The sequence below is a fragment of the Vulpes vulpes genome, chromosome 1, assembly GCF_048418805.1.
Source record: "Vulpes vulpes isolate BD-2025 chromosome 1, VulVul3, whole genome shotgun sequence".
Taxonomy (NCBI): domain Eukaryota; kingdom Metazoa; phylum Chordata; class Mammalia; order Carnivora; family Canidae; genus Vulpes; species Vulpes vulpes.
Window position 1 is genome coordinate 49,336,039 of NC_132780.1, and position 23,779 is coordinate 49,359,817.

The 23,779-nt window shown below is 44.4% G+C and overlaps 1 protein-coding gene across 5 annotated transcripts in view; it reads left to right on the forward strand.

The window, feature by feature from the left end:
• The window catches only part of DAPK1 (death associated protein kinase 1), a 170,030-nt gene that overhangs the window by 112,648 nt on the left and 33,603 nt on the right, over positions 1-23,779 (forward strand). For all 5 annotated transcript variants that reach the window (XM_025984176.2, XM_072763568.1, XM_072763546.1 and 2 more), the window contains exons 4-17: positions 5,104-5,242; positions 7,025-7,154; positions 7,352-7,400; positions 7,490-7,516; positions 8,010-8,162; positions 8,516-8,561; positions 9,665-9,754; positions 11,107-11,199; positions 13,577-13,696; positions 14,156-14,254; positions 15,310-15,408; positions 16,953-17,051; positions 17,959-18,156; positions 19,532-19,729. In XM_025984176.2, coding sequence (XP_025839961.1) covers positions 5,104-5,242; positions 7,025-7,154; positions 7,352-7,400; positions 7,490-7,516; positions 8,010-8,162; positions 8,516-8,561; positions 9,665-9,754; positions 11,107-11,199; positions 13,577-13,696; positions 14,156-14,254; positions 15,310-15,408; positions 16,953-17,051; positions 17,959-18,156; positions 19,532-19,729 — 1,540 coding nt within the window. The remainder of the gene's footprint in view (positions 1-5,103; positions 5,243-7,024; positions 7,155-7,351; positions 7,401-7,489; positions 7,517-8,009; positions 8,163-8,515; positions 8,562-9,664; positions 9,755-11,106; positions 11,200-13,576; positions 13,697-14,155; positions 14,255-15,309; positions 15,409-16,952; positions 17,052-17,958; positions 18,157-19,531; positions 19,730-23,779) is intronic.

The following is a 23,779-nucleotide window of genomic DNA, read 5'->3' on the forward strand; positions in this document are numbered from 1 at the left end:
CAGCTACCTTTTAGGGGAAGCATTGGCGGTCGAGGAAGGCATGGGGAGGAGAAGAAGCCATCCTATTTTCCAGCTTTCTTAGAGAAAACAGCAATGCTTATTAGTATGCATTTCACACAATTTCCATGATCATGCTCTAATTTCAAAACACTCTGAGTCAAAGACCTAATAAAGGAGGTTAGACTTGCTTTCTCAACTTGCTGCACAGATTGCTCATCTCCCCATCAATCTTCCTTCTCTTAAGCAAAATGTAAAATTTGGAACAAATTTTACAAACCTTGGAAACACCAAGGTTTGGGCTGATCTTCTTGTTAACATTTTCCTGCTGTTCACCAACTACATTATAAATGTTTGTGTCCTGGTTCTAAGCATGTATATGAAAAAAATCCTTATGTCACTTTCTACCTCTGAGATTAGGGGAACAAATAGGGCAAAATATCCAGTGATGCTTTTTATGCTCCCAAACTTTTACTGAAGTCATATAGTGTTGATTATCTTGATTAATGACCAAGTGTCTTATAAGCCATATTTAAAATTGATGGCTAGAACATCTGCCGTCCCATGGTATGCAGGAGAATGTATATATGTGTATGGCCTACAGGGTAGCAGGAAACCAATGATGGATCTAGGCCCTGTGAGATGGGGGCTCTCCCAACACTCCTGGGGTCCAGCTGAATGATCCTCTGGATAAGCCACAGCATAGACCTCATCATGAACACCCTGAGATTTGATCAGTGCACGGAAAAGGGTGATGGGAAAATCAGAGATGATTCGTGCCTCTTTCCTCTCAGTCTTGGTCAGGCATCACCACTTTGTAGGCTGGTCCCTCCCTCTCCTTCACCCTGGGGACTCCAGACTTGTTCCCGGTTCTCACTGATATGGTCGGGAAGCACTGTTGGGAGTTGAGTTGCTCAAGACAGGAAGGCTGAAAGGGCAGGAGATGACCAGTCCCAGAGAAAGGCAGACCTGGTTTCTGTTGGCTGAACCAAGTGAACAGACCCAGTTTAACATAGTGTTATGGTCCTCTATTGCTGTGTTAACAACCACCCCCCAGATCTGGTGGGAGGCAGGATAGGTTCCCAGGAAGCAGACTGTGAGATGGAGAAGAGGGTGCAGGAAATGTATTAATTGCTACCCTTAGGATGAAGACATGGAACAGAAGGGAAGGAGCAATAGTGGGCAGAAGAGTGACAGCTTGCAGCTCAGGGACAGCCTGCACTGGCCCAACAGCTCTGAAGGACCCCTAGAGTTGTTCCAAGTTGGACTGAGATGACCTGGCCTTTATGTCACGGTAGGCAAACTACAGCCCGTGAACCAAATCCAGGTGGTCACCTGTTTTTATAAATAAAGTTTTATTGAAGTACAGCAACGTCCCTTCATTTATATATCACCTAAGGCTGCTCTCACTTTTTTTTTTTAAGGTTATATTTATTTATTCATGAGAGAGACAGAAAGTGAGGCAGAGACACAGGCAGAGGGAGAAGCAGGCTCCACGCGGGGAGCCCAATGTGGGACTCGATCCCGAGTCTCCAGGATCACGCCCTGAGCCAAAGGCAGATGCTCAACCACTGAGCCACCCAGGCGTCCCATAAGGCTGTTCTCACTTACTTGGGCAGAGTTGAGTAGTTGTGGCAGAGCTATATGGCCCCCAAAGCCTGAAATATTCATATTTAGCCCTTTATATAAATTTGTCCAGCCCAGCTTTATGTTCCTGTGCTCAGTAGCCATTGGACATGACTTTGGGTGGCATGTTGCAGCAGAGGCAAGCTCTAGTGTCCCCCCCTAGTTGGCTAACAGGTCCTTTCTCCATGGAGAGTATGGGTGGTGCTCACGGCACCCACCATAGCAGATTAAAATGACCATTTTATTGTGCACACGATTTTGTGAGTCAGGAATTCTAGAAGGGCTCAGGTGGAGAGTGTGACTTCTATGGCATCAGCTGAACTGGAGGACCCACTCCCAAATTTCTTCCTTGCTTAATGCTCCTTGGCCTCTTTCTCTCTGTATGAGGTGTCTCATCTTCCAGGGTTTCTTCATACCATAGCATAGTGGTTTCGGGATCCTCACACTTCTCCATGAGGGCCTCAGCATGTGGTAGCCACGGGACCTTGAAGAACCACACTAAGGCTGGCACAGAGTCACTCTACTGTGTCTTATTGGTCAGAGTGGGATCTGCTTAGATTCCAGGTGGTGGAGCCACAGAGGCACCATCACAGTGCAGAAGAGCATGTGACAATGTGACATGCTGTGGCGCCAGCTCTGGAGAGTATGGAATGCTTCGGTGGGCCAGGTAGCCCAGGGTGAGCTGGCTTGCCCAGGTCACAGAGCTCTTTGTGTCTCCCAACCCCATGGTCACCATCGTTCCGTGGGTGGCTTGAAATGGCTGTGAGAGGACACTCCCAGAGTGGAATGGAATGGGCCTTGTCCTCGCCCCCAACCCCAGAGAGCCTGCTGTTCAATACAGACCAGCACACCATTGCCGCTGTGGGAGGGCTTTTAGTTTGAAGCCAAATGAGAACAAAAACAGTATTTATTGAGCGCCAAGGGGCTCTGTGTGTCCTGGCACCTCAGAACATCTCTGCGGTGTGTGATTGTCCCTTATTTTACAGAAGAGGAATCCTAGGCTCAGCGAGGTTGGGTAATGGGGCAGGATTTGAACTGGAGTCTCCCCACCCCCTGCTGTCCTGCATCACAGAGCCTGGAGCCCTCAGGAGGATGAAATAGGTTGCTCTTCACTGACTGAAAGGAAGCTCAGGTCAGATGAGAGGTGGGGAAGGCTGCCTCAGAGAAAAGGACCAGCAGAGGCCTGGCCTGAAGTGGCAGTGGGGTTTCTAGGAAGGACCCAGGCCCCCGCCCTACACTGAGGTTTTGGGTACTAGAAGGTTCACCCCATCTCCAGACATCCAACGTCTAGACACTTCTCACTGCCAGGAAACTTCCGACATGTTTAGAGGCACAAGCAGTCAGTGGGAGTGGGAGTGGGGATGCCCCTGAAGAGGGGCAGAGGAGGGCAGGGCTAGGCCAGCCACTACAGCCACAGCAGCACCCCGTTCTCGGGAGTGCAGAGGTTGGGCCAGATAGTGGGCCCGAGGGGGGGCGGGAGCGGAGAGAAGCAGGGCAGGAAGGGGATTTTCCTATTGGAGCACTGGGGCAGGTGGCATGGCATTCCTTTAAGTGACACCCATTCTGCTCACTGGACCCCAGCCTCCTGCCAGGCTTGCCAACCTCTTCATTTGTATTTATTACCTTTCATCTGTAAAATGCTCACAGGAATAAGTCCTCTTATACCTGTTAGGTGAGAAAATGAGGCCGAGTGAAGGAGTGGGCTTCCAGCTGCAGAGGGAAGGTTTGCAACACATGTGGCAACTCTGGACCTCACTCCACAGGGCAGGCCACGATGGTGCAGTCTTCCCCCCCGCCGCCCTCAGGTGAGGCTGGGCAGGCGAGAGCACAAAGGAGCACCCAGATGATCCAGCATCTTTCTCAAAATTTACTTGGTCCATCATTTCCCATTTTTCCCTTTTCCTCCCTAGAGTTGAAGGATTCCCTTTCTCTGTTTTGTTGGTTTTAAGACGAATTAGAAGACAGAAGAGTGAAGAGTGGTAGGGACCCAATGCAGAGTTCATGGCCGAGGGCTCCTCTCGGAGAGGGAGGGTGGGAGGGTGTGGGCTGAGAGGCCACTCCCATGGGCATCTGGCCGGTCGGGGCTCCCAACCTTCACCATGGCTCAGGCTCTGAGGCCCGTGGCTGATCTACCCTGAGCCCTCTGCTAGGGTCCCTGGGTGGAGGAGTCACCTTGCCTTCCAGATAAACATCCAGATGTTAAATATCAGAGGGAGGCTGTGCATCAGGAAAATGCAATTAAAACTTTGAAAAATGGTCCTCATTTTCAGTGTGCTAAGAATCACCTGGGGTGCTGGCTAGATGTTTTGCATTTCTCTGAAACTACATTTCTTGGAAACTCTCAGGCAGCAGGCTGGAACCTAGGTCCAGAATCTACATTTTTCAAAGACCCCCAAGCATCCTGATGCTAGTCAGCCAGGCTAAGAAAAACAACAACTTGAGAGAGGGAGGATCTGACCCCTATCTTTAAGATGCCGGCCTTCTTGTCATTAGAGTTTAATCTCGCGAGCACCAGATTTCTTTTCTGGATGTGGAAGTGGTAGGTATGTTTATGGAGCTGTCTTGCCGAAAGAAAGATAATGAACACAGCATTTATGTGCATAATTGCAGTTAATTATTATGTTGGGAATGTATGGTTAAACTTGAGAAAAGATGAACTTATAAAAACTCTTATTAAAAAAGTTCCCTGTTATTTGCCATTAATTACTGCTGAGAATTTCTTCAGGGAGTTTGCTCGTTTATCCACCGGCTAACAAAGTTTTGAGGTCTTGCTATGTGGCTGGCACCGTGTGCGGACGTGGGAACAGTCACGGGCTGACCTCTGTTCGTTAGGGATTTACAGTTTGGCCAGGGGGACTGATTGATAAATCCCAAACAACCTCGTGCATTTCAGTTTTGCACATGTTTATTCTTATTCCTGAAGGTACTAAATTCATTACTAAATGTGATTTAAAAAAATATATGTAAGTATTTACATATAAACAGATACAAAACAAGAAGAAGAAAATCCTTGTAGGCCATATACTGTGATTTGGAGCTTAGAAGAATTGATTAGTGCACAGATTACAAACTTCCCAGGCACTCTGCACGAGGAAGATACATTCTATAAGTTCTGCACAAAGTTGGTGTATAGTTCTGTTTTTAAATCAGTAAGTTAAGACTTCACCTGTAGATATGTGTAAGATGTTTTAAAGATCTATTTCGCCCCCGCCCATGGCATCTCTGCTCCGTGCCCTTGCATGTGAACATAGCGCATGAAGAGGATGGTACCAAGGTGCTTTCAAGCACAAACGTGCCTGAAGACAGAATTCCCATCCAGTTGTGAGAAACACGGAGAATTCTGTTTCCTTGCTTAGCACTTTCAGCTTGTTCCTATGCCATTCCCTTGCCTGAAATTTGAGCACGCCAGCAGGCCACATAAGAGAACAAATCAGTGTGAAACCGAACGGTTCCCGGTAACCTCTGCTTCCTGGTTTTCAGAGTTGCAGGTGGTGAGCTGTTTGACTTCTTGGCTGAAAAGGAATCTCTGACTGAAGAGGAAGCAACGGAGTTTCTCAAACAAATTCTTAATGGCGTTTACTACCTGCACTCCCTTCAGATTGCCCATTTTGATCTTAAGGTATGTTTTGCTAAGTGTAAGCCACCAGAGAGCACAGCATTTGCTAAGTGTAAGCCACCAGAGAGCACAGCATTGGTTGGTTGTTTGTTAAGAAAAATTGAGGCATCCGAGAGATACATTTTTTTATCCTGTATGGGTGTAACAGATGGAATTATGAAGCTAAACCAGCCAGTATATAGTGCATACCTACTCGAGGATTCCTAACTTCTTGTGAGATAGAAGCTTAAGATGAATGATTATGTTCAAGAATCCTTGGGGCAGAATCAAAGGATTTTACCAGCCAGATCTCTAAGCAAAGAGGGCTGCTGTTGGTTACCGGGTGTTTTCAGCTTAGAGTGGCCACTGGCTGCCCAGTTCCCACCCCCTGTGGCTGCAGGGTGCGTAAGGTGCAAGATGTCTTGATCTCCCTTCTCCTTCTTGATGCAAAGGCCTGTCACCAGCAATTGATCAAGACAAACTCTGAGATTGGCTAATTGGGGTCTTTGCCTGCCTAGGGGCAAAGCACCATGAGAGATAAAAAGGCATGCCATACTTGTAACTGTCAGAGAAGTTACAGTCTCTTTGGGAAGAGAAGGTATATACCCAAGCAACGGGCAGTGACAATGTAAGATTCAAGATATAGTCCAAGGGACTGAGAAATAGTCATGAAATATCCTATGGTCAATTGCCAAGTGAATGATTCAGATCGTTGGAGCTGGGACAAGACTTCAGAGGAGGGAGGACTTTCCCCATGTTTATTTGTGGCAGAGCTGTCCAGACCCCATCCAATCCCCCCAACACACACACTGAACACTGCTGCTGCACACACATGGAGCTCTCCACCTGATGTCTGGTTTCTGGCCCTGGGGGCTGCAGATGCCAGAGTAAATGCCCTCAGAAGCCTCTCTTAGCAACAGAGGATGGAGAGATGGTGGAATAAGTGCCCGACTCCCTCCTGCTTCAGTTGGAAAACTCAGGGTTCCTCCTCAAGTTTTCCAAAGGGATTGTCCTCCAGTCACCCCAACCTTGACAGGATACTTTGTCTGGGTGTCCTTTCTTCTGCTTCCTGTCTCCCCATCCTCTACCAAGCATTCCCTGGAGCCCCCTCCCACATAAGCCACTTGCACCTGAATCCTTGTCATAGGTCTGCTCCTGGGAGAACCTAAACCAAAGACATTTGTTTTTCTCGGTGTTCTCTTGCAATTACCCTTTCATCCCTAGTTTTAGGTTGTATTTTCAGGGAAGGGGGAGAACAACTCTGCCACTTTGTCTTCAGCGTATTACAGCTGTTTTAAATTGCAATAAAGTAAACATAGCATTTTAACCATTTCTAAATGTATGGTTCAGTGGCATTAAGTGTACTCACACTGTTGTACAACCATCATCAAACTCCATCTCTAGAACTAATTGGTCTTCCCAAACTGAAACTCTGTATCCATTAAACCCTAGTTCCTCATCCTCCTCATTCAGCTGTTAGCAACCACCATTCTACTTTCCATCTCTATGGGTTTGCCTCTTGCAGGTGCTTCTGATAAGTGGAATCATGCTGTATTTGTCCTTTTTTGTCTGACTTACTTCATTTAGCAGAATATTTCTAAGGTACATTCATGTTGTAGCATGTGTCAGAATTTACTTCCTTTCTAAGGCTGAATAATACCTAATACCTAATATCTATATATGTATATACACACCACGTTTTGTTTATCCATTGATCAGTTGGTGGACATTGGATTGTTTCCACCTTTTGGTTATATGAATACACTGTTTTGAACACGTGTAATATTTCTGTCTTTTTTTTTTAAGCCTGAAAACATAATGCTTTTGGATAGAAATGTCCCTAAACCTCGCATCAAGATCATTGATTTTGGGTTGGCCCATAAAATTGACTTTGGAAATGAATTCAAAAACATATTTGGGACACCAGAGTTTGTTGGTAAGTTTTTTTTGTTTGTTTTTTTTTTTTACTCCTGTGATCATTTATTTCTCACAAATATTATGAATTATACTGACAAAGTGTCCACTGCTATAACATCATCGGTTTCCCTGATACTTATTTTTGATTTATATATGACGATAGAATCTGTTGATTTACTTTCTTTCAAAACTAAACATATGTTTATTTCCTCTTAGCTCCTGAGATCGTCAACTATGAACCTCTCGGTCTTGAGGCAGATATGTGGTAAGGAGCATGTGCCCCTGATACTGTCATCTTTCTGATTTACTTTACTATTCTTCTGACATTTGCTTCTGTTTTTGTTTTGTGTCTAGGAGTATTGGGGTAATAACCTATATTCTGTAAGTACCAAAATCCATGCCTCATGTTCTTTTTCTCTTTCTCTGAGACCATATGTCTTATTAACCATCTATGTGTCGTGTTGATCTCTTCAGTTTATGCATGCTTCTTCTGTAAACATATCCATTTTACACCCCCAGAACACGTTTAATTTATACTAATTAAACATTATCCTCTAATTCGCAATGAGTCATCAGAAACTGCAGCACAATTGCTGAAAGCAAGCATGGCTGTCCATCACTGCTGAGAAAATAGAAAAGGGGTGTTTTTTTGACTACTAGATGCTGTTCCAAATTAACATTTTAAATGCATCATATGCATTAAGCTGAAACTTTTGTGCATGACAGTTAAATGCTCTATAAAATGTAATTGGATTCTGAAGTAACTGCCCAAGCACCAGATTATAATCTGATTCCTCACTTCCCTCATCAGCCATGATAGGAATGACAACTCAAGAGGTAATTATTCATGTTCTGCACCCCACTTTATTAACAGCCTAAGTGGAGCCTCCCCATTTCTTGGAGATACTAAGCAAGAAACGTTAGCAAATGTATCCGCTGTCAACTATGAATTTGAGGAAGAATACTTCAGTAATACCAGTGCCCTAGCCAAAGATTTCATAAGAAGACTCCTCGTCAAGGATCCAAAGTGAGTGTTTGTTTTTCCTGAAGGGTACTCGGCTGTGGTGGCTTCAGCACCTGTATTGTGCCTGTGGCCATGTTTACAAGAGCCTGATTGGTTCTGTGTGGCAAAGGAAGCATGCCATGTGGAATGCTTCAGAAAATGCAGGCAGGGCCCTTTGTACCTGCTTAGTCAGTCCCTACAGGCGCAGAGAAATAGTCACAGAAAGACCGATGTTCTTTTCGGCTTTCTTCAATAAAGCAGGCCCTGAATTGCATTTTCCAGAATATCTGCTTTGTAGGCCCAGCCGGCATGGAAACAACCTCAGTGTTTGCTTCTATGGTCACAGCATTTTTTTTCTTTCCCCTCCCCCCACCAAGGAAGAGAATGACAATTCAAGATAGTTTGCAGCATCCCTGGATCAAGGTAAGTTGCCTGTTGTGATTGGTTTGGCATTGTAGGACATCTTGGAATGCATTTGCCCTAGAGTATTACTAGTTACTGTGGGGTCTCACTACAGATCACGTCTGGAGTATTGTTTTTGATATTGGTGCCATATTTTAAAATGGCTGACAGAATGTCTCATTGATCATGGTGGTAGAAAAGAGTAAGCAATCACAATGCAGAATTGTAAATGGGGAGTTGAAAGTCAAGTCTACTCAATAGCTAGTTTTGGTTAGACCTCTGGAATATTGGCCCAGAGAATATTTTAAATATTTGGAATTGAATTCCAGCGTTTAAATATCAGATCAACTCTGGATTTCCAGTGTTTCTTGTAAAATCTGAAGGTCTACCAATATTGAGCCCTCGTTCCATAGGCCACCCAAACCTTGCACAGTTACCTCTACATCCCTGTGACACCCATTGGCTTTTGGGTTAGAGAACTGAAGTTGCTCTAGCCAGAGCAGAAACGACTAAGTGCGGGCAATATGGCAGTTCCAGAATAAAATCATGGAACTGGTAAGGGGATTGCAGTATAACAACTTGTGCTGCAAAAGTAGGTTTGGGGCATCTGGAGAGCTCTGCTGTGAGAGCTTCTAGCAGTTGCATGGGTTCCCTGACGAGGCAGTGGTGGCTCCTTCTCTCCTCAGTGGAGCTAATGGCCTCCTAAAAAAGATGCAGTATATGGGATTCTAATGCTGTCAGGTCAAATCTGCTAACCGTAGTTCCCTACCAGCTCTAAATTACTTAATGATACTAAGTTCAAATGCCTCATCACATGACCTTACCATGAATCTTGCCATTCCCAAACTCTCAGTGCAGAAAATTGAAATTCAGCCTGGTCCTAGCTCACCTCCTCAGCTTTTCCCAAGATCCAGTCTTTATGGATTTTATCAAACCCTTAGTCACAAGAGTTGGCCTCCAGAGACTAGGTTCCTAGCTCTTGCATATTATCCCAACTTGTTTTGCTATCTCATTAAGGTGAGTGTGTACATATCCCAAATAATTAGAGGTTTCTAGAAGTTCTCATGTAACACATTTCCATCATTTGAGTGCTTTAAATTTGCTTTCTTGGATTTTGTTTTTAGCCTAAAGATACCCAACAAGCACTCAGTAGAAAGGCATCGGCAGTCAACATGGAGAAGTTCAAGAAGTTCGCAGCCCGGAAAAAGTGGAAAGTAAGAATGTTTGGTAGGGAAGGGTTAACTAATTTAGTTTCTCTGTGGCACTGCCTCGGGCTAGTCTCATCTCTTCTGATAATGGCCATACAAAAGTGCAACCTTTGTTTGTTTGTTTAAATTTACTCTATATTCTTCTATACCATTACGCTATTTTCAAAAGATAAGCAAAATAATATTTCAATCCTCTTTAACTCATATTTTCATATGTAATTTTGCATTTTTTAAAAATTAAAACCATTCACAAGGCAAATTTTTAAATCAGCACAACAAAATTATAGTGCAGTCCTTCCCTAAATTCACCAAAGCTACATTTTAAATAAATCTGTCCTTTGTGGTAAGCAGTACGGAATTGCATTTATAGTAGAATTTGTATAAATTATTCTCTAAATCCAGCCTTGGTCTGTGAATGGTTAGAATGGGGTGGGGAGGGGCCATGAGCATTTGCAATGTGGTCTCTCATACTTTTTCAGTGTGGATGGCCACTGAAGGGGCTTTTTCACATGGCTCTAAAATGCATTCTAGTCAACCCTGAACTAATAAAAATTCAAAGTTAAGATGGTGACAGGATGTTTTTCTATGCCCATGGTCTTGTCAAGCTCAGAGGAGGCAAGTACCTGCCATGTCTCTGAGCACAGGGCCAGAAATGTACCTCATTTTCGCACTCATCAAGTTCAGGGTTCCATGATAGGAATGAGGAGGACTATAGCACTAGGTTGCTTAATTAACACTTAGTCTGAAAGAAACCCTGAGAATAGGCTTAAAATTATAGAGAGAACCGCCATAAGTTTCTCTCTTTTTGGGGTACTCACACACGCGCGCGCACACACACACACACACATGCTGTTGCTTTTGCTTTTGCTTTTGAGAGTAGATGAAGGTGTGTTTGTCGTATAGGCTAAGGAGTTCCCCACTGTTTGTTTCCAACAACTGTATGAACTTTGATAGTCACATTACTACCATTGTCAGCTTGCCTGGGCACAAGGATACAGGACCAGACCCTTGCAAACCATGCTTTTCTGAGTGGGGAAAAAGTAGAGAATAACATGTTAAGAGAAGGGATGCAGGGCATGCAATTGTGTAGTTAATAATGAAATGTGGAAGGAGAATCTCTGTCCTGTTGTCCTGATTTATAAAGACTTTTAGAAATTTCCTTAAGCGAATGTGATCCAGCCTGCTTATAGACCTCCCACCCCTAAAGAACATGCTGTCAGTGAATGCTATCCCAAAGACTTTGCCATTTGCACTAATTTGAGCATCCTTTTATAAGCTCTCTTTCTTCCTCTCCCCCTGCATTTTGTTTGGTTTGGTTATTTATTTATTTATTTATTCGTTTGTTTGTTTGTTTACAGCAATCCGTTCGCTTGATATCACTGTGCCAAAGATTATCCAGGTCATTCTTGTCCAGAAGTAACATGAGTGTTGCCAGAAGTGATGATACTCTGGTAAGCAAACCTGTTTGCCTTGGTGAGGTTCTTTCTAAGCAGTGTGTATTTCAAATGTTTAGGTTGTTTGATTAGTTCAACAACCCAGAAAACCTGAAGTCACGGAAGTGTCAGGCCTGTTCTTGCTCTGCTTGAGGGAGGGAGTTAAGTGGCTGATTTGGTGTACTCTATTGCTTCTTTTCTTTATTCTCTGCTTGGATTGGCACCATACCCACTCCCACCCACTGCCTCCAACACTACTACTCCCCACTGCACCCCTCCCACATTCATAGTTTGATGGAAGAGTAACTGGCCAGCAGAAAAGGAAAGAGTTTATTCTGATTTTCATGAATAAAATGAGAGTCCTCTATTGCCACTGACCTTGGAAAATACTGGGTTATAATAGTACAAAAGGGGCAGATACTCTTCCTGCCAATGCACAAACACACACACACACCCAAAAATCAGTCCCAATACTTGCTGGGGGAGTTCATGGTAGACCGTAAGACCAAACCCACTTGCTCTGTTGATATTGTATTAAGTGTGCAGTGCCCTTGAGAACAGCTCCAGAATTTTTCTCCCTTACTCCACAGTGAACCCTAATCACAGATTAACTCTTCAGATATGATTGGACACACCTGAATTCATTAAGACTTTCCCCTGACAGATGACAGGGCTTTGGGAGCCCTGGAGGTAAAAGGAAGTTCAGAGAAGTCAGAAAGGTTGGTTCTGTGGGAACCAGCCTGCTCGCCTAACTACATCGTGAGTGTTTCCCTGAGCTGCTCCACGGACTCTGGGGCAGGATCACTCATCTGCAGACATCAGTTCTTTTTTGGCCCCTAAAGCTGGTTACTTCACTATGGCTCCAAGTGTAGCCTCATAGAGAAAAAAGAGATAGGAAATGTTAAGAAGAAAACAGGAATGGGAGATAAAAAAGGTTGAAGGAGGAGTAGAAAGTTTGGTTTTGGGAGTTATTTGAGGATAACAGTGGAACTAGAGCCAAGATAAAAACTATTAATCTAAGTACGATGAGAACAATTAAATATTATAAGTTAAAATCATCTTGAATAATCACTTAGGGGAAATATAAGTGTCACAATGTGAAGTTGAGGGTAGGAGAGGGCTTTGGGGCTCTGGGTGGGATGATCCCTCCCACAACTCAGGTTTCCTCATCATCCTGATGTCCCACTAATCATGAGGACCTATCATAACAATCTGCTTCTTCCTCCTATTCACCCCATTTCTCTGCACTGTCACTTTCACACAAATGTCTCTTAGTGATCAACTTGAGTTGTGATAGAAAAGTAAGACCAGTGACATTCTTAACATGGGCTTTGTACGAAGATTATTAAAACTCTCATGAGGGTTGTTTGGATTCAGATCCGTAGAGAAGAGAAAGCAGCACCCAGAGAAATGCTTTCTCCATTCCACCCCATAGGCAGAGACTCGGCCTCTGTAGATATGCTTTTCTAGATCTGAAATATTAGAAGCCATACCTCTATAAATCCAGAGATTTTGTTTGAGGTTTTTCTAGCTTATTCCTTAGTTTTAATGTGCCATATTTGGTAAATACCTTATCATACAAAAACTTTGACAAAGTGGCAAAGATTTAACTAAGCTGTCGTTCAATATTCTCTAGTTATTTTTCTCCTTGTAATTAGAAATGCATCTGTTTTCCTTTATCTGGCCTTTATTTTCATACTTCTCCCCCTCTGGTGCCTTTTTAAGAATAAATATTAGTTGTGGCCAGCTTTCAGAGAATTTTGCCATGTTATTCTGTACCTAGAGACGGGAGAAATCCTAGTGAGCAGAAAATAATTCTATAATTGGATGAATTACAAATTAAGACTATAGAATTCAGGGACACCTGGCTGACTCAGTCAGGAGACTGTGCAACTCTTGATCTTGGGGTTGTGAGTTCGAGCCCCATGCTGGGTGTAGAGCCTACTTAAAAATAAAATAAAATCTTAACAAAAATGACTGTAGAAATCAGAAGTATCATTTCCTTGGTTCTATGGTTTTTAGAGTCTGAGTTATGCCTGCTATTTTTCACGGTGGTTTCTGGGACTATATATTTTGAAAGATTCCTAAGATAAACAGAGGGTAGTTTGTTACCAGTCATTGTTCTAAATCTTGAGTTTTAAAAGCTATTGCTATCTGGGTTACAATGCAAGTGACATTAAGGCACAGGTAAACAGAAAGTGGCGTCAGTTTCCAACATGGAAGGAGCAAAAAGTAACCTTCTGCTTCCCTTCATGACCATGTGGATTTGGGGACAGAGTGGCTCACTTTCCTCTGAATGCTTCTCTTGACAAATGAGCATTGATTTCTCTTATGGTGATAAGAGGATCATGGCCAGCAAACTAACTCTTTTTCCCTCTTCATTGTCCATCTCAAGGATGAAGAAGACTCGTTTGTGATGAAAGCCATCATCCACGCCATCAATGATGACAATGTCCCAGGCCTGCAGCACCTCCTGGGCTCATTGTCCAACTATGATGTTAATCAACCCAACAAGGTCTGATACTGTTCTGCTGGGGGTGGGGCGGGGAGAGTGATCACTGTGACTATATACCTCCAAGTAGAAGAGATCTCTGCTACATCTCCATTCTCCCTGGCTGTTACAGACTCCATGCTGTAGGGAAGTCACTTCTGTGTCGAGAGTGAATAGAGTTAGAAATGAGGTCGAGTGCACTGAGGGCCTTTCTTCATGCCAGGCCTTTCCTTGTGCGCTTCAGGCACCTCTAATCATGACATTGTAAATGTGCTCATTCTGCAAATGTGAACAGGATGTGAATTTGATTGTGAATCCGGCAGAGAAAGGCTGTGTGTTCTCCTGAATGTCCCTATTCCTAATATGCAAAGTAGTCCGGCGTCTTTTGAGACATAGGAAGCTGTGTGGCATGGGCAGCAGGGAATACTTGCTTTTCCTTTTTCTACCAAACCTGAAAAAATATCTTTTTCTTGCCTATTCCAGCATGGGACACCTCCGTTACTGATCGCTGCTGGCTGTGGGAATATTCAAATACTACAGTTGCTCATTAAAAGAGGCTCAAGAATTGATGTCCAGGATAAGGTCATAATTCTGTTTCATTTCCACTGAGTTAGTTTTTAAGTGTTTCCAAATGTCTCCCTATCATAGAGGTAACAGAGAAAAATAACATGTGCTGCTTACTTCATGTCTCAGTTTCCTATAAAGGAAGATGTGATGTGGGCAGCTGTTGAGCATCTGCCTTTGGCTCAGGGTGTGATCCTGGGGTCCAGAATCGAATCCTGCATTAGGGTCCCCACAGGGAGCTTGCTTCTCCCTCTGCCTGTGTCTCTGCCTCTCTCTGTGTGTTTCTCATGAATAAATAAATATAATCTAAAAAGAAGAAGAAGGAGAAGGAGAACGAGAAGAAGGAGGAGAAAGAAGGAGAAGGAGAAGGGGAAGGGGAAGGAGAAGGAGAAGGAGAAGACCTGCTGAACAGACTGGCACAGTCTAACCTATGTTATAAAGAAAAAGGCAAACACTTCCCTTCCTCTTGGCATTAACCTTTCTTCCCTGTGCGCTACCCCTAGATTCACTCCTCACGAATCATTATTCAACAGTGTTATTAGATGTCACATTTGGCAAAACTTCATTATCTAAGTAGTCTTATTAGAAGTATATTTGCCTACATGTTTACTGGGGCAACGAAGTAAGGATGATACATATGCTTTGAGGCACGGGTCACGTTGGAGGAACAGACATGATTGTTTAGCGGCTAATAGTCATTACAGTGGATCTGCCATCAGCTTCTATAGATCTTCAACAGAACTGTAAAGGGAGTGGATCTGATCCTTGAACACAGAGGGATTTCTAACCAGAGCTTGAAATGAAGGTTATAAGAAAAGAAAAACAAGATTTTGAAATAATTCTCGATTTAACAAAAAACTTGCAAAGAAAGGACAGAGAGCTTCTATATCCCCTGCTCCCCAGAATGTTAACATCTTACATACCCTTGTCAAGACTAAAAAATAAAATGGGAGTGCATTCCTTTTGGAAATTGCTCCTTTGGAGTTGCTGTCACATAGGAAGGGAAATAGAGTGAGTCTGAGTGATGCATGCATCTGGGTCTGGAATGTGACTCCACATTGGTTTTTACACAGGGCGGATCCAATGCCATCTACTGGGCTTCTCGGCATGGCCACGTCGATACCCTGAAATTTCTCAATGAGAACAAATGCCCTTTGGATGTTAAAGACAAGGTAAGGCCACTTCTCCTCTCAGGGACAATGGGAAGTAATAAGAGGCTGCATGTGAGTGTTGACCTGCCCCATGTGCATCGCTACCCAAAGCAAAAAGGTTCATGATCAAACTCTTCTTGTGGAGAATTTAATTTAGAAGTTTCTGCTGCTGGCTTGGTCTAATATTAAAATCTGCTTTTAGCTGAAGTCTGCCAGGTAGTTGGCATAATATGCAAGCAGTGAATTATCTTCCCCATAACATGGAAGTTCAAGGTTCTACTAGAAAGACAACCAGAAACAGAGCCTGATTCTTTTATTGAATTGCCCTGGGTACATCTCTTTCCCTTTCTCCTCTGTGAAGTAGCTGCCAGTGCTGACCTTAAAAGCATGGGCAAAAAAAAAAAAAAAAAAAAAAAGCATGGGCACTAGACTGATTCACGAGACTGCATGTAAAATAAGGCTTTGGGGGGCCAAGATATTATAAAAATTACTGACTTAGCATAACCTTACTTTCATATATCTGTATTTCATGTAATTCACACTACAACCCTGTGAGTTAATTGATAGGATTGGAACATGTACCTAGGATTCTTAAGCATTCTACTCTGCAGCCCCTCTCTGCTCCTAATACTTGTAGACTGATTTGTCATATTTAGTAAGGACTGTCACATACAGTTGTATGGACTGTGCACTGCTCTATATCTAAGGAATGATATTCACATCAAAGACATACACACAGGGGATCCCTGGGTGGCGCAGTGGTTTAGCGCCTGCCTTTGGCCCAGGGCGCGATCCTGGAGACCCGGGATTGAATCCCACGTCAGGCTCCCGGTGCATGGAGCCTGCTTCTCCCTCTGTCTGTGTCTCTGCCTCTCTTTCTCTCTCTGTGACTATCCTAAATAAATAAATAAATAAATTTAATAATAAAAAAAAAAAAGACATACACACACACACACACACACACACCTTTATATGTTATGGCAATTTTTGGTCAGGTAGGAACAAGTACTTTGTTTTGTTTTAAATCTGTTTATACTCACAAGTTTGGGGCAGATTAAAAAGTAAAATATCCTAAGGAAATTGCACCTATTACAAATTCACAGAATGCAACTGTGGGCTAATAGTGGTGTTTTTAAAAATCCCTGAGACTGTAAGAAATAACATTCTTAACATAGACAATGGAATCAGAAACTTGCTCATAAAAAAACTGTTGAAATAACTGAATATTAAAAAAGGAGTTTTGTGTTTAAAAAAAAAAAATCCCGTGGCTCCAAGCATCAATCAGTGTATAAAGAAGACCAAGAACCACCATCACAGAAAAGGAAAGCATTTTCACTTAGGAGTTTTTGTGACAAACAGGATGAGCTACGTGTGTGGGTTTAACACTAGCTGTGTGGTGCATGTTCTGCTCCAGAGTCCCGAGCCCAGTCCCCAAAGGGGGCCTGACCTGAGAGTGGTGGGGGCCCTGAGGGGGAAGACATGGAGCCAGGCATGCGTGGGATCTGACCTCCAGTCCTGAGCATTGAGTTTCCACAGTCTGCTAAATTTGGCTGTTTTTCTTGCAGTCTGGAGAGACAGCCCTTCACGTGGCAGCTCGCTATGGCCACGCCGACGTGGTTCAGTTACTGTGCAGCTTTGGCTCTAATCCCAATTTCCAGGACAAGGTGGGTATTGGTGGTCGATGTCCTTGCCTCCATTTGTTTGCTGTATGGAGGTCCACATAGCCGATGGATACAGTCAGGTCCTTTGGAATTTTATCCAAGCTTGGCTTTCTGTTTAGATTTCAGAGGGCAGGAGCTCAAATAGAAACACTAGCTCATTCATTTGTTCCTTTACTCCTCTGGACAGCCTGATAAGTGGGTTGGTATTATTTTCATCCTCGTTTTACAGAAGAGTGGACTGAGGCCGAGAGAGGTTCAGTGATTTGCCCAAGCTCACACAGCTCCTAAGTGGTGGAGCTGGGGCTCAAACCCACTCAGTCTGGTTCCAGAGTCATGCCGTAAACACTACCATGTAACACAGACAGACTTACGTGTCTAATGATGTTGATCGTGAATATACAGACCTCGCAGTCCTAAAGACCTGACCCTAGCTCTTCCCTTGACTTGTTAAAGCCCGATTATCTTCTAACTGCTTTGCCAGAGCAACAATAAATTACGTGACTTGGCTTTATGTTACACACATGACGGAAATCTTGCACGGGTCAGTACCCTATGATTATGAGGAGCCTCTGATGAAATAGACAAAGGCATTTTTACGAGAAAGCTGCTATATGATTCGGCCCACACTGAGGCTCTCTTGTTCAGAGCTGACGGTTCTAGTGGACTCCTTCCTGAAAGTCAACCAGGAACCTGCAGGGAAAACCGAGTTTGTCCGACACACAAGCGTGGAGACCAGAGAACTAATGAAGGAGAGATGTCAGACCCACATCCGTTATTTCAGGTTAACAGCAGCCAGGAGCTCATTTCCCCGTGCTGCCATGCCGCGGCTGCCGTGGTGGCTGGAGCTCAGCATGCGTGCCCTTATGCAGTGTCGCGTCCTTCTCCCCTATGCGTGTGTCTCTTTGGCCAGGAAGAAGAAACCCCCCTGCACTGTGCTGCCTGGCACGGCTATTACTCCGTGGCCAAAGCCCTCTGTGAAGCCGGCTGCAATGTGAACAGTAAGAATCGAGAAGGAGAGACGCCCCTCCTGACGGCCTCTGCCAGGGGCTACCACGACATTGTGGAGTGTCTCTCGGAACACGGAGCTGACCTTAATGCCTCTGACAAGGTGATCTGGGGGGCTGGCAGGACCACAAGACTCCTACCCCAGTTTACCTAAATTAACAAGCTTGAATGTAGCAAATTACAATGATCATTTCTCCTCTCTGTTTCAGAAATTTGTGGCCTTTCCTTGATTCTGTCTGATAATTCATATTCACTTATGGCCTATAACACTTTATGGTCAGATGATTCAGGAGTTTAGCCTTTTTAGCTTTGGAGCAGGTACAGTGGTGATCACTGAGCCTAAGACAATCTTCAGTCATAGTGAAAATTGGCAGCTCACTATTACTTCGTAGATAAACAAAGAAGTAGGTAGTTTATTTACTCTCATCACCGCTGTTTTGTAAAACTCTGGAAACCACCCTTATTTGTCTGATAATTGCCATCCTAAACCAGGTATTCCTTTATTAATGAAGCAAATTCAGCATCATCTGTTCTTATTATGAGTTTGTACTTACATGAGGCTGGGATGTTACTCTTCATAGTCAGATTTGGGATGCCGTCTTTAAGTTAGTGGACGCTTGTGGAGTATTTATTTTCCTAGTACAGACAAGTGGTTCTCAGTTGAGAGCAGGCTTGCCCCCCAGGAGACATTTCATAACAGCTGAAGACTTCTTACAGTTGTCAGAGTCGGGAGTGAGGATTACTACCGGCATCTAGCTGGTAAAGATCAGTGTGCTGCTAAATATCCCACAGCTCACAGGATGGGTCCCAAATGTCAATAGTACTGGGGTAGAGAAACCTTAGAACAGATGGTACACACATGTCCCCAAACTCTCTACCTGGCTCAGGAAACTCAACATGTCTGTTCACCAGGGATTCTGTAACAAGTGGAGGGAATTCTCAGGCTGGTCCTTAATGGGATGCATGGATTTAGCATGTTATATTTGCCCCAAATATATATGACAGCACTTGAGCACATCATTTCCCAGGGCTTTCTCAGTTTCTTCCAGAGTGAGGTAAAATAATAGGCATGTGTGCCCTCTCTGCTTAGGAAGTTAGTAAAGACTGCTGAGCAAATGTTTTTTAAAGTGGTTTTCAAGTATGTGACAAAACAGGCCATTGGAGTAAGTACCAGCAATTACTATAGTTCCATAAATTCAGGGACAAGAAGAAGTATTGGGCCTTTCTATCTGATTGTCCTGGCCAAGCCCAGGGTAGTCAGGCTGGTGGTGAGCTTCATCTGTAGTTATGCAGAGTGGGGTACACAAAGCCTCTCCCCCACCCACCAGGAGCAAAGTTTGCATTGTGATCCTCCTTCAGGCTTTGCACCAGCAAGGCCTTTACCAATTAGAGCTGGCCCCATGGTGGCCGGAAAGGCCAGTGTGACCAGGCCCATGTACCGAGGGGACAGTGTTAATGGTCCCTGGTGCTTCTTGCAGGATGGACACATCGCTCTTCACCTTGCTGTGAGAAGGTGTCAGATGGAGGTCATCCAGACTCTCATCAGCCAGGGATGTTCTGTCGACTTCCAAGACAGGCACGGCAACACCCCGCTCCATGTGGCCTGCAAGGATGGCAACGTGCCTATCGTGGTGGCCCTCTGTGAAGCCAGCTGCAACTTGGATATCTCCAACAAGGTAATGCTGGAGGGGATCTCTCTGCAGAGGCCAGCAGGTGTATCCATCCATCTGCTTCTGGCTTTTGGCCGAGTTTCTCCTTGTGGCTCTTCATTGTTCCAAGTCTGTGTTACTCACAGGGACCTGTTCTGTTCCGTCTTTTAGGACTCTCTACTTTAAGTCCTATTTTACATTTGATTTTTGAATAACTTGCTGAAGTAACAGAAGATTTTTACATTAATTATTTTAAGTGTTTTCTATCTAGCCAGGTTGTCACTTAGGAACATCGAGAGAGGGAGAAGGAGAAAGAGGGAGAGAGAGAGAGAGAGAGAGAGAGAGAGTGTGTGTGTGTGTGTGTGTGTGTGTGTGTGTGTGTGTTGTGACCTCTTGTAGAGAAATTCCAGAACATCGGTCACATTAGAGCATCTTTCTGGAGTACTGAGTCTTTAGGAAGACACCTCATTGAGATTCCTAGAACTAGATTTCTCTTCTTGGCTTCACCTTTTGAGAGCTCTATAGTCAAGCATTCATAACACCACCTTTTTTTGTGCTAAGTAAATTTGGTAAGACCAAGGGAATGCTATCATTTGGCAAATAAAGAAATGAAAATAAATAATTACATGCTCTCAGGACCCCAGATGTTGACTTTTAGAAGTTTGTTAACACCCTCCCTTTTCCTTGAATACCATCGAGATTTTCATTACCAAATAAGACAGAAGAGTTGGATATCCATGTGGTTTCAGCCATGTAACTGTATGGAAGGCAAACACTATTCTTTTATGATTGTGTTAAGAAGAGAGTCCAAGTAGAATTAAATTTTTGAATGTGGGAAGTGTTTGTTTATAAATGGCAGACATGATGCCAGCAGAATTTTATTATGATTTATTTGAGGCGAGAGAATTAATATCTGAAACAGCTGGAAAATTACACTTCTACAAAAAAATTATTCCTCTTGCTTATTATGTGATTAATTCTAATGAAAATTGAAATTGGCAATATTCACATTCTGAAATTTGAAAATGTAATATTGTAGGTCTTAGCCATCAGCTGCAGTGCTGGTTGCTTTCTTTGTTTATCCCATTCTAATCCTGCCAAGTCCGTTAGGTAAGTGGCTTAAGGGGAAAGCCAAATGTAATATTAAGCAGCATCAAGACCTTGACTTTCCTTCCAGGAGTCTTTAAACACATTAAAAGTGGTTTCAAGGAACATAGTGGCACTTATTTGAATACCTTTGGATTTGGCACAGCTAGCTACTGTGTGTGCAGCATCTGGGATGAGCTGTCTCCTGGGAAGGTGGAGGACAGAGCGGGTGATTCATGGTACTTTGCATTAAGTTAAAGGAAGGGATGGGTGTTCACCCCACGCCTAAGTACAAACAGTGCACTTGCTAAATATGCTCTTTAAAATACCCAGCAAGACTGGGTGTCTTAGTCAGTTAAGCAGCTGACTCTGGATTCCAGTTCAGGTCATGGTCTCAGGTCCTGGGATCCAGCCCCGTGGCGGGCTCCAGGCTCAGTGAGGAGTCTGAGGATTCTCCCTCTCTCTCTCTCTCTCTCTCCTTCCCTCTGCCCCTCTCCCTGCTCTCACACACTAGCTCTCAAATACATAAATAAATCTTTAAAAAAAATAAGACAAAATAGCCATCAGGATGATCCTAGATTTTCATGTTTTGATGGGATAGCCTCTACCTATGTGATACTGCAGATGGTAGTTCAGACATGCCCACATAGATGTTTTTACCACATACGGCCACAAAGCAGCTCAGGGAGGGCATTCAGTAGGTGATTTTGTCCCTGACTTGAGCTCAGTTGAAACTCCACATGTCGGCCTCCTTCGGACCGTGCTTTGGAAGCTGCTCAGGGCAGCAGCGCACTGCTCAGCAGCTCTGTGCGCTCGGAGCCTCAGGAAGCTCCCGGGCTGCCTTCAGAGCTCGGGCTCACCACACCCAGACACTGCGGGTCTCACGCCTCCTTCACTGGCTTGGTGGCACCTTCGGGTTCTTTTTTGCTTTCTTTAGTTCTTTGTTTTGGGAAAATGATGGAGCTCTAGAGGAGCTGAATTGGTTATAAGGTAAGAGGAAGGACTTATGTGCTGGGAAAGCATGCATGGCCTCACCCAGCCTCAGCCCCCTAGTCAGCAGTCAAGATGGACAGGCATGCAGCACCTGTGTCCCGCAGGCAGATGGTCACTCCTTTCTCATGGTGCATCTGGCCCTTCCTTACCTGGATGCAGTTCCCCCAGAGATAAAAGTGGCCCGTCCTCAGTATGTGACAGGAATTTGTCCATATCTCTGACACTCATCTCAGTGAAACAGGTATTTCTCACTCTTCCTTCGTCCCGTGGGAAAGTCAGGAGGTAGCTGTTTAAACGGGTGTGTTGGGAGCACAGAGCTATGGGCCTTAACCCTTTCTTCCTCTGGGATGGCTCTTCCTAACAGCGAACACGGGGAAGGCTGTGCTCATGCATGCGTATATGCGCACACACATGTGCACATATGCACACCGACCAGCACAGATATGTGCATCCACACACAGGTATACACACATAAACTGATGTGCACACATGCAAATGCAGGTACATATATGTGCACATATACACACAAACACACACATACACAAATGGGCACACATGCACCCATACACATGCGTGCGCACGTGCGTGCATGCACATATCCAAGTGTGTGAGTGAGACTGCCATGCCCCTCCAGCGTGTATTAACACCTGGCTGTGGTGGGCCCTGTGCCCAGTGAGGTCTGGGGGGCTTGTGGATAGTGGAGTGAATGGTCTTGCCCTCAGGCTGCTGTCCGCTCCAGCTGCATCTCAGGTTGTAGGCTCTGCTAAAAAGGGGCACAAGTGCTATAGAAATGCAGACAGCATTTCAGGGGCATTTAGAGCTTTGCTGGATGAAAAGAGGAGCATGTGTTTCAGACTGAGGGAGGTGTTCGTGTATGCGTGGGGATGACACTGTCATGGTGGGGATGCACCTGCAGCTGACATGGGGTGTAGGTATTTAGGGAGGCAGACAGGCAGCGGGGCACAGAGAGAAAATGCAGGTGGAGGGGGACTGTGGGTCCAGATGGTGCAAGACCTTGACTCTAACACTCGGGAGTTTGGGTTTGGTTCTGTCAAAGGTTGGAGTCTTCAAAAGGGTCCATTCCCCGGTCCTTTTTCTTTGTCGTCCTTCCCTTCCATAAAGTGATGCCTCCTATTGCCGGGCTTCTCTTCCTCCTGCATAAACCCAGACACTTCATCATATCTTTTACAACCCCCTCAACCCCTTCTCTAGGGTATTTGAAAGTTTCATATCTGCTCTCTAAAGCATCTAAAGATGACAGGAAACAAAACCTGGTCGTGTATGCACGTTGCAGCATTATTTTTTAGGGCACAGAATGGAATCACCTCAAGCGTCCATCCTCAGTGGGCTGAGTGAATTATGACATGTCCCCGTCCCCGTATTATTCAGGCATCCCAGAGAATGTAATAGATTTGGTGAACAAGCATGGCAGTGTCTGCCCCATATTGTTAGCTGAATGTAGCAAGGGACAGAATAGAAAGTGAAGTATGATCATGTCCTGGCTTTTCAAGTAATTTGTTTCCTTTTATGGATTCAGAGCTACATGCTTGGAAGGAGAGGCACCCAAGGGCTCAGCAGGAAGTGCTCTGAGGGGAGCAGCTTGGGGGAGAGGACCCAAGGGAATGAGCACTTCTGTTTTCTACCAGTCCCCACTGTGTCCTTTGCCTGTTCCCCATCAGCATGTATTAACTTGGGAACAAAAACTTGTATTTGCAAATAAAGAGCCTGAGCCGGATACCTCACCAGGCTAAAGCCTGTGAGACTCCTTTGAGTCTTAGTTAACTTTTTTGGCTCCCCCAGGACGCAAGAAACCTAACAGTTCTGTTTATTAGGTGGCTCGGTCCAAACAACCTAGTAAGAATTTATGTCCCAGGACTCAGTATCTGTGGGGAAAAAAATCATCCACATAAATGGAAAGTGAATGAATATGTTTTTATTTTGTTCTTCCATAACTGCAAGGCTGTACCAAGGAGGGGTGTGCTTGTGGGGCACCAGGCA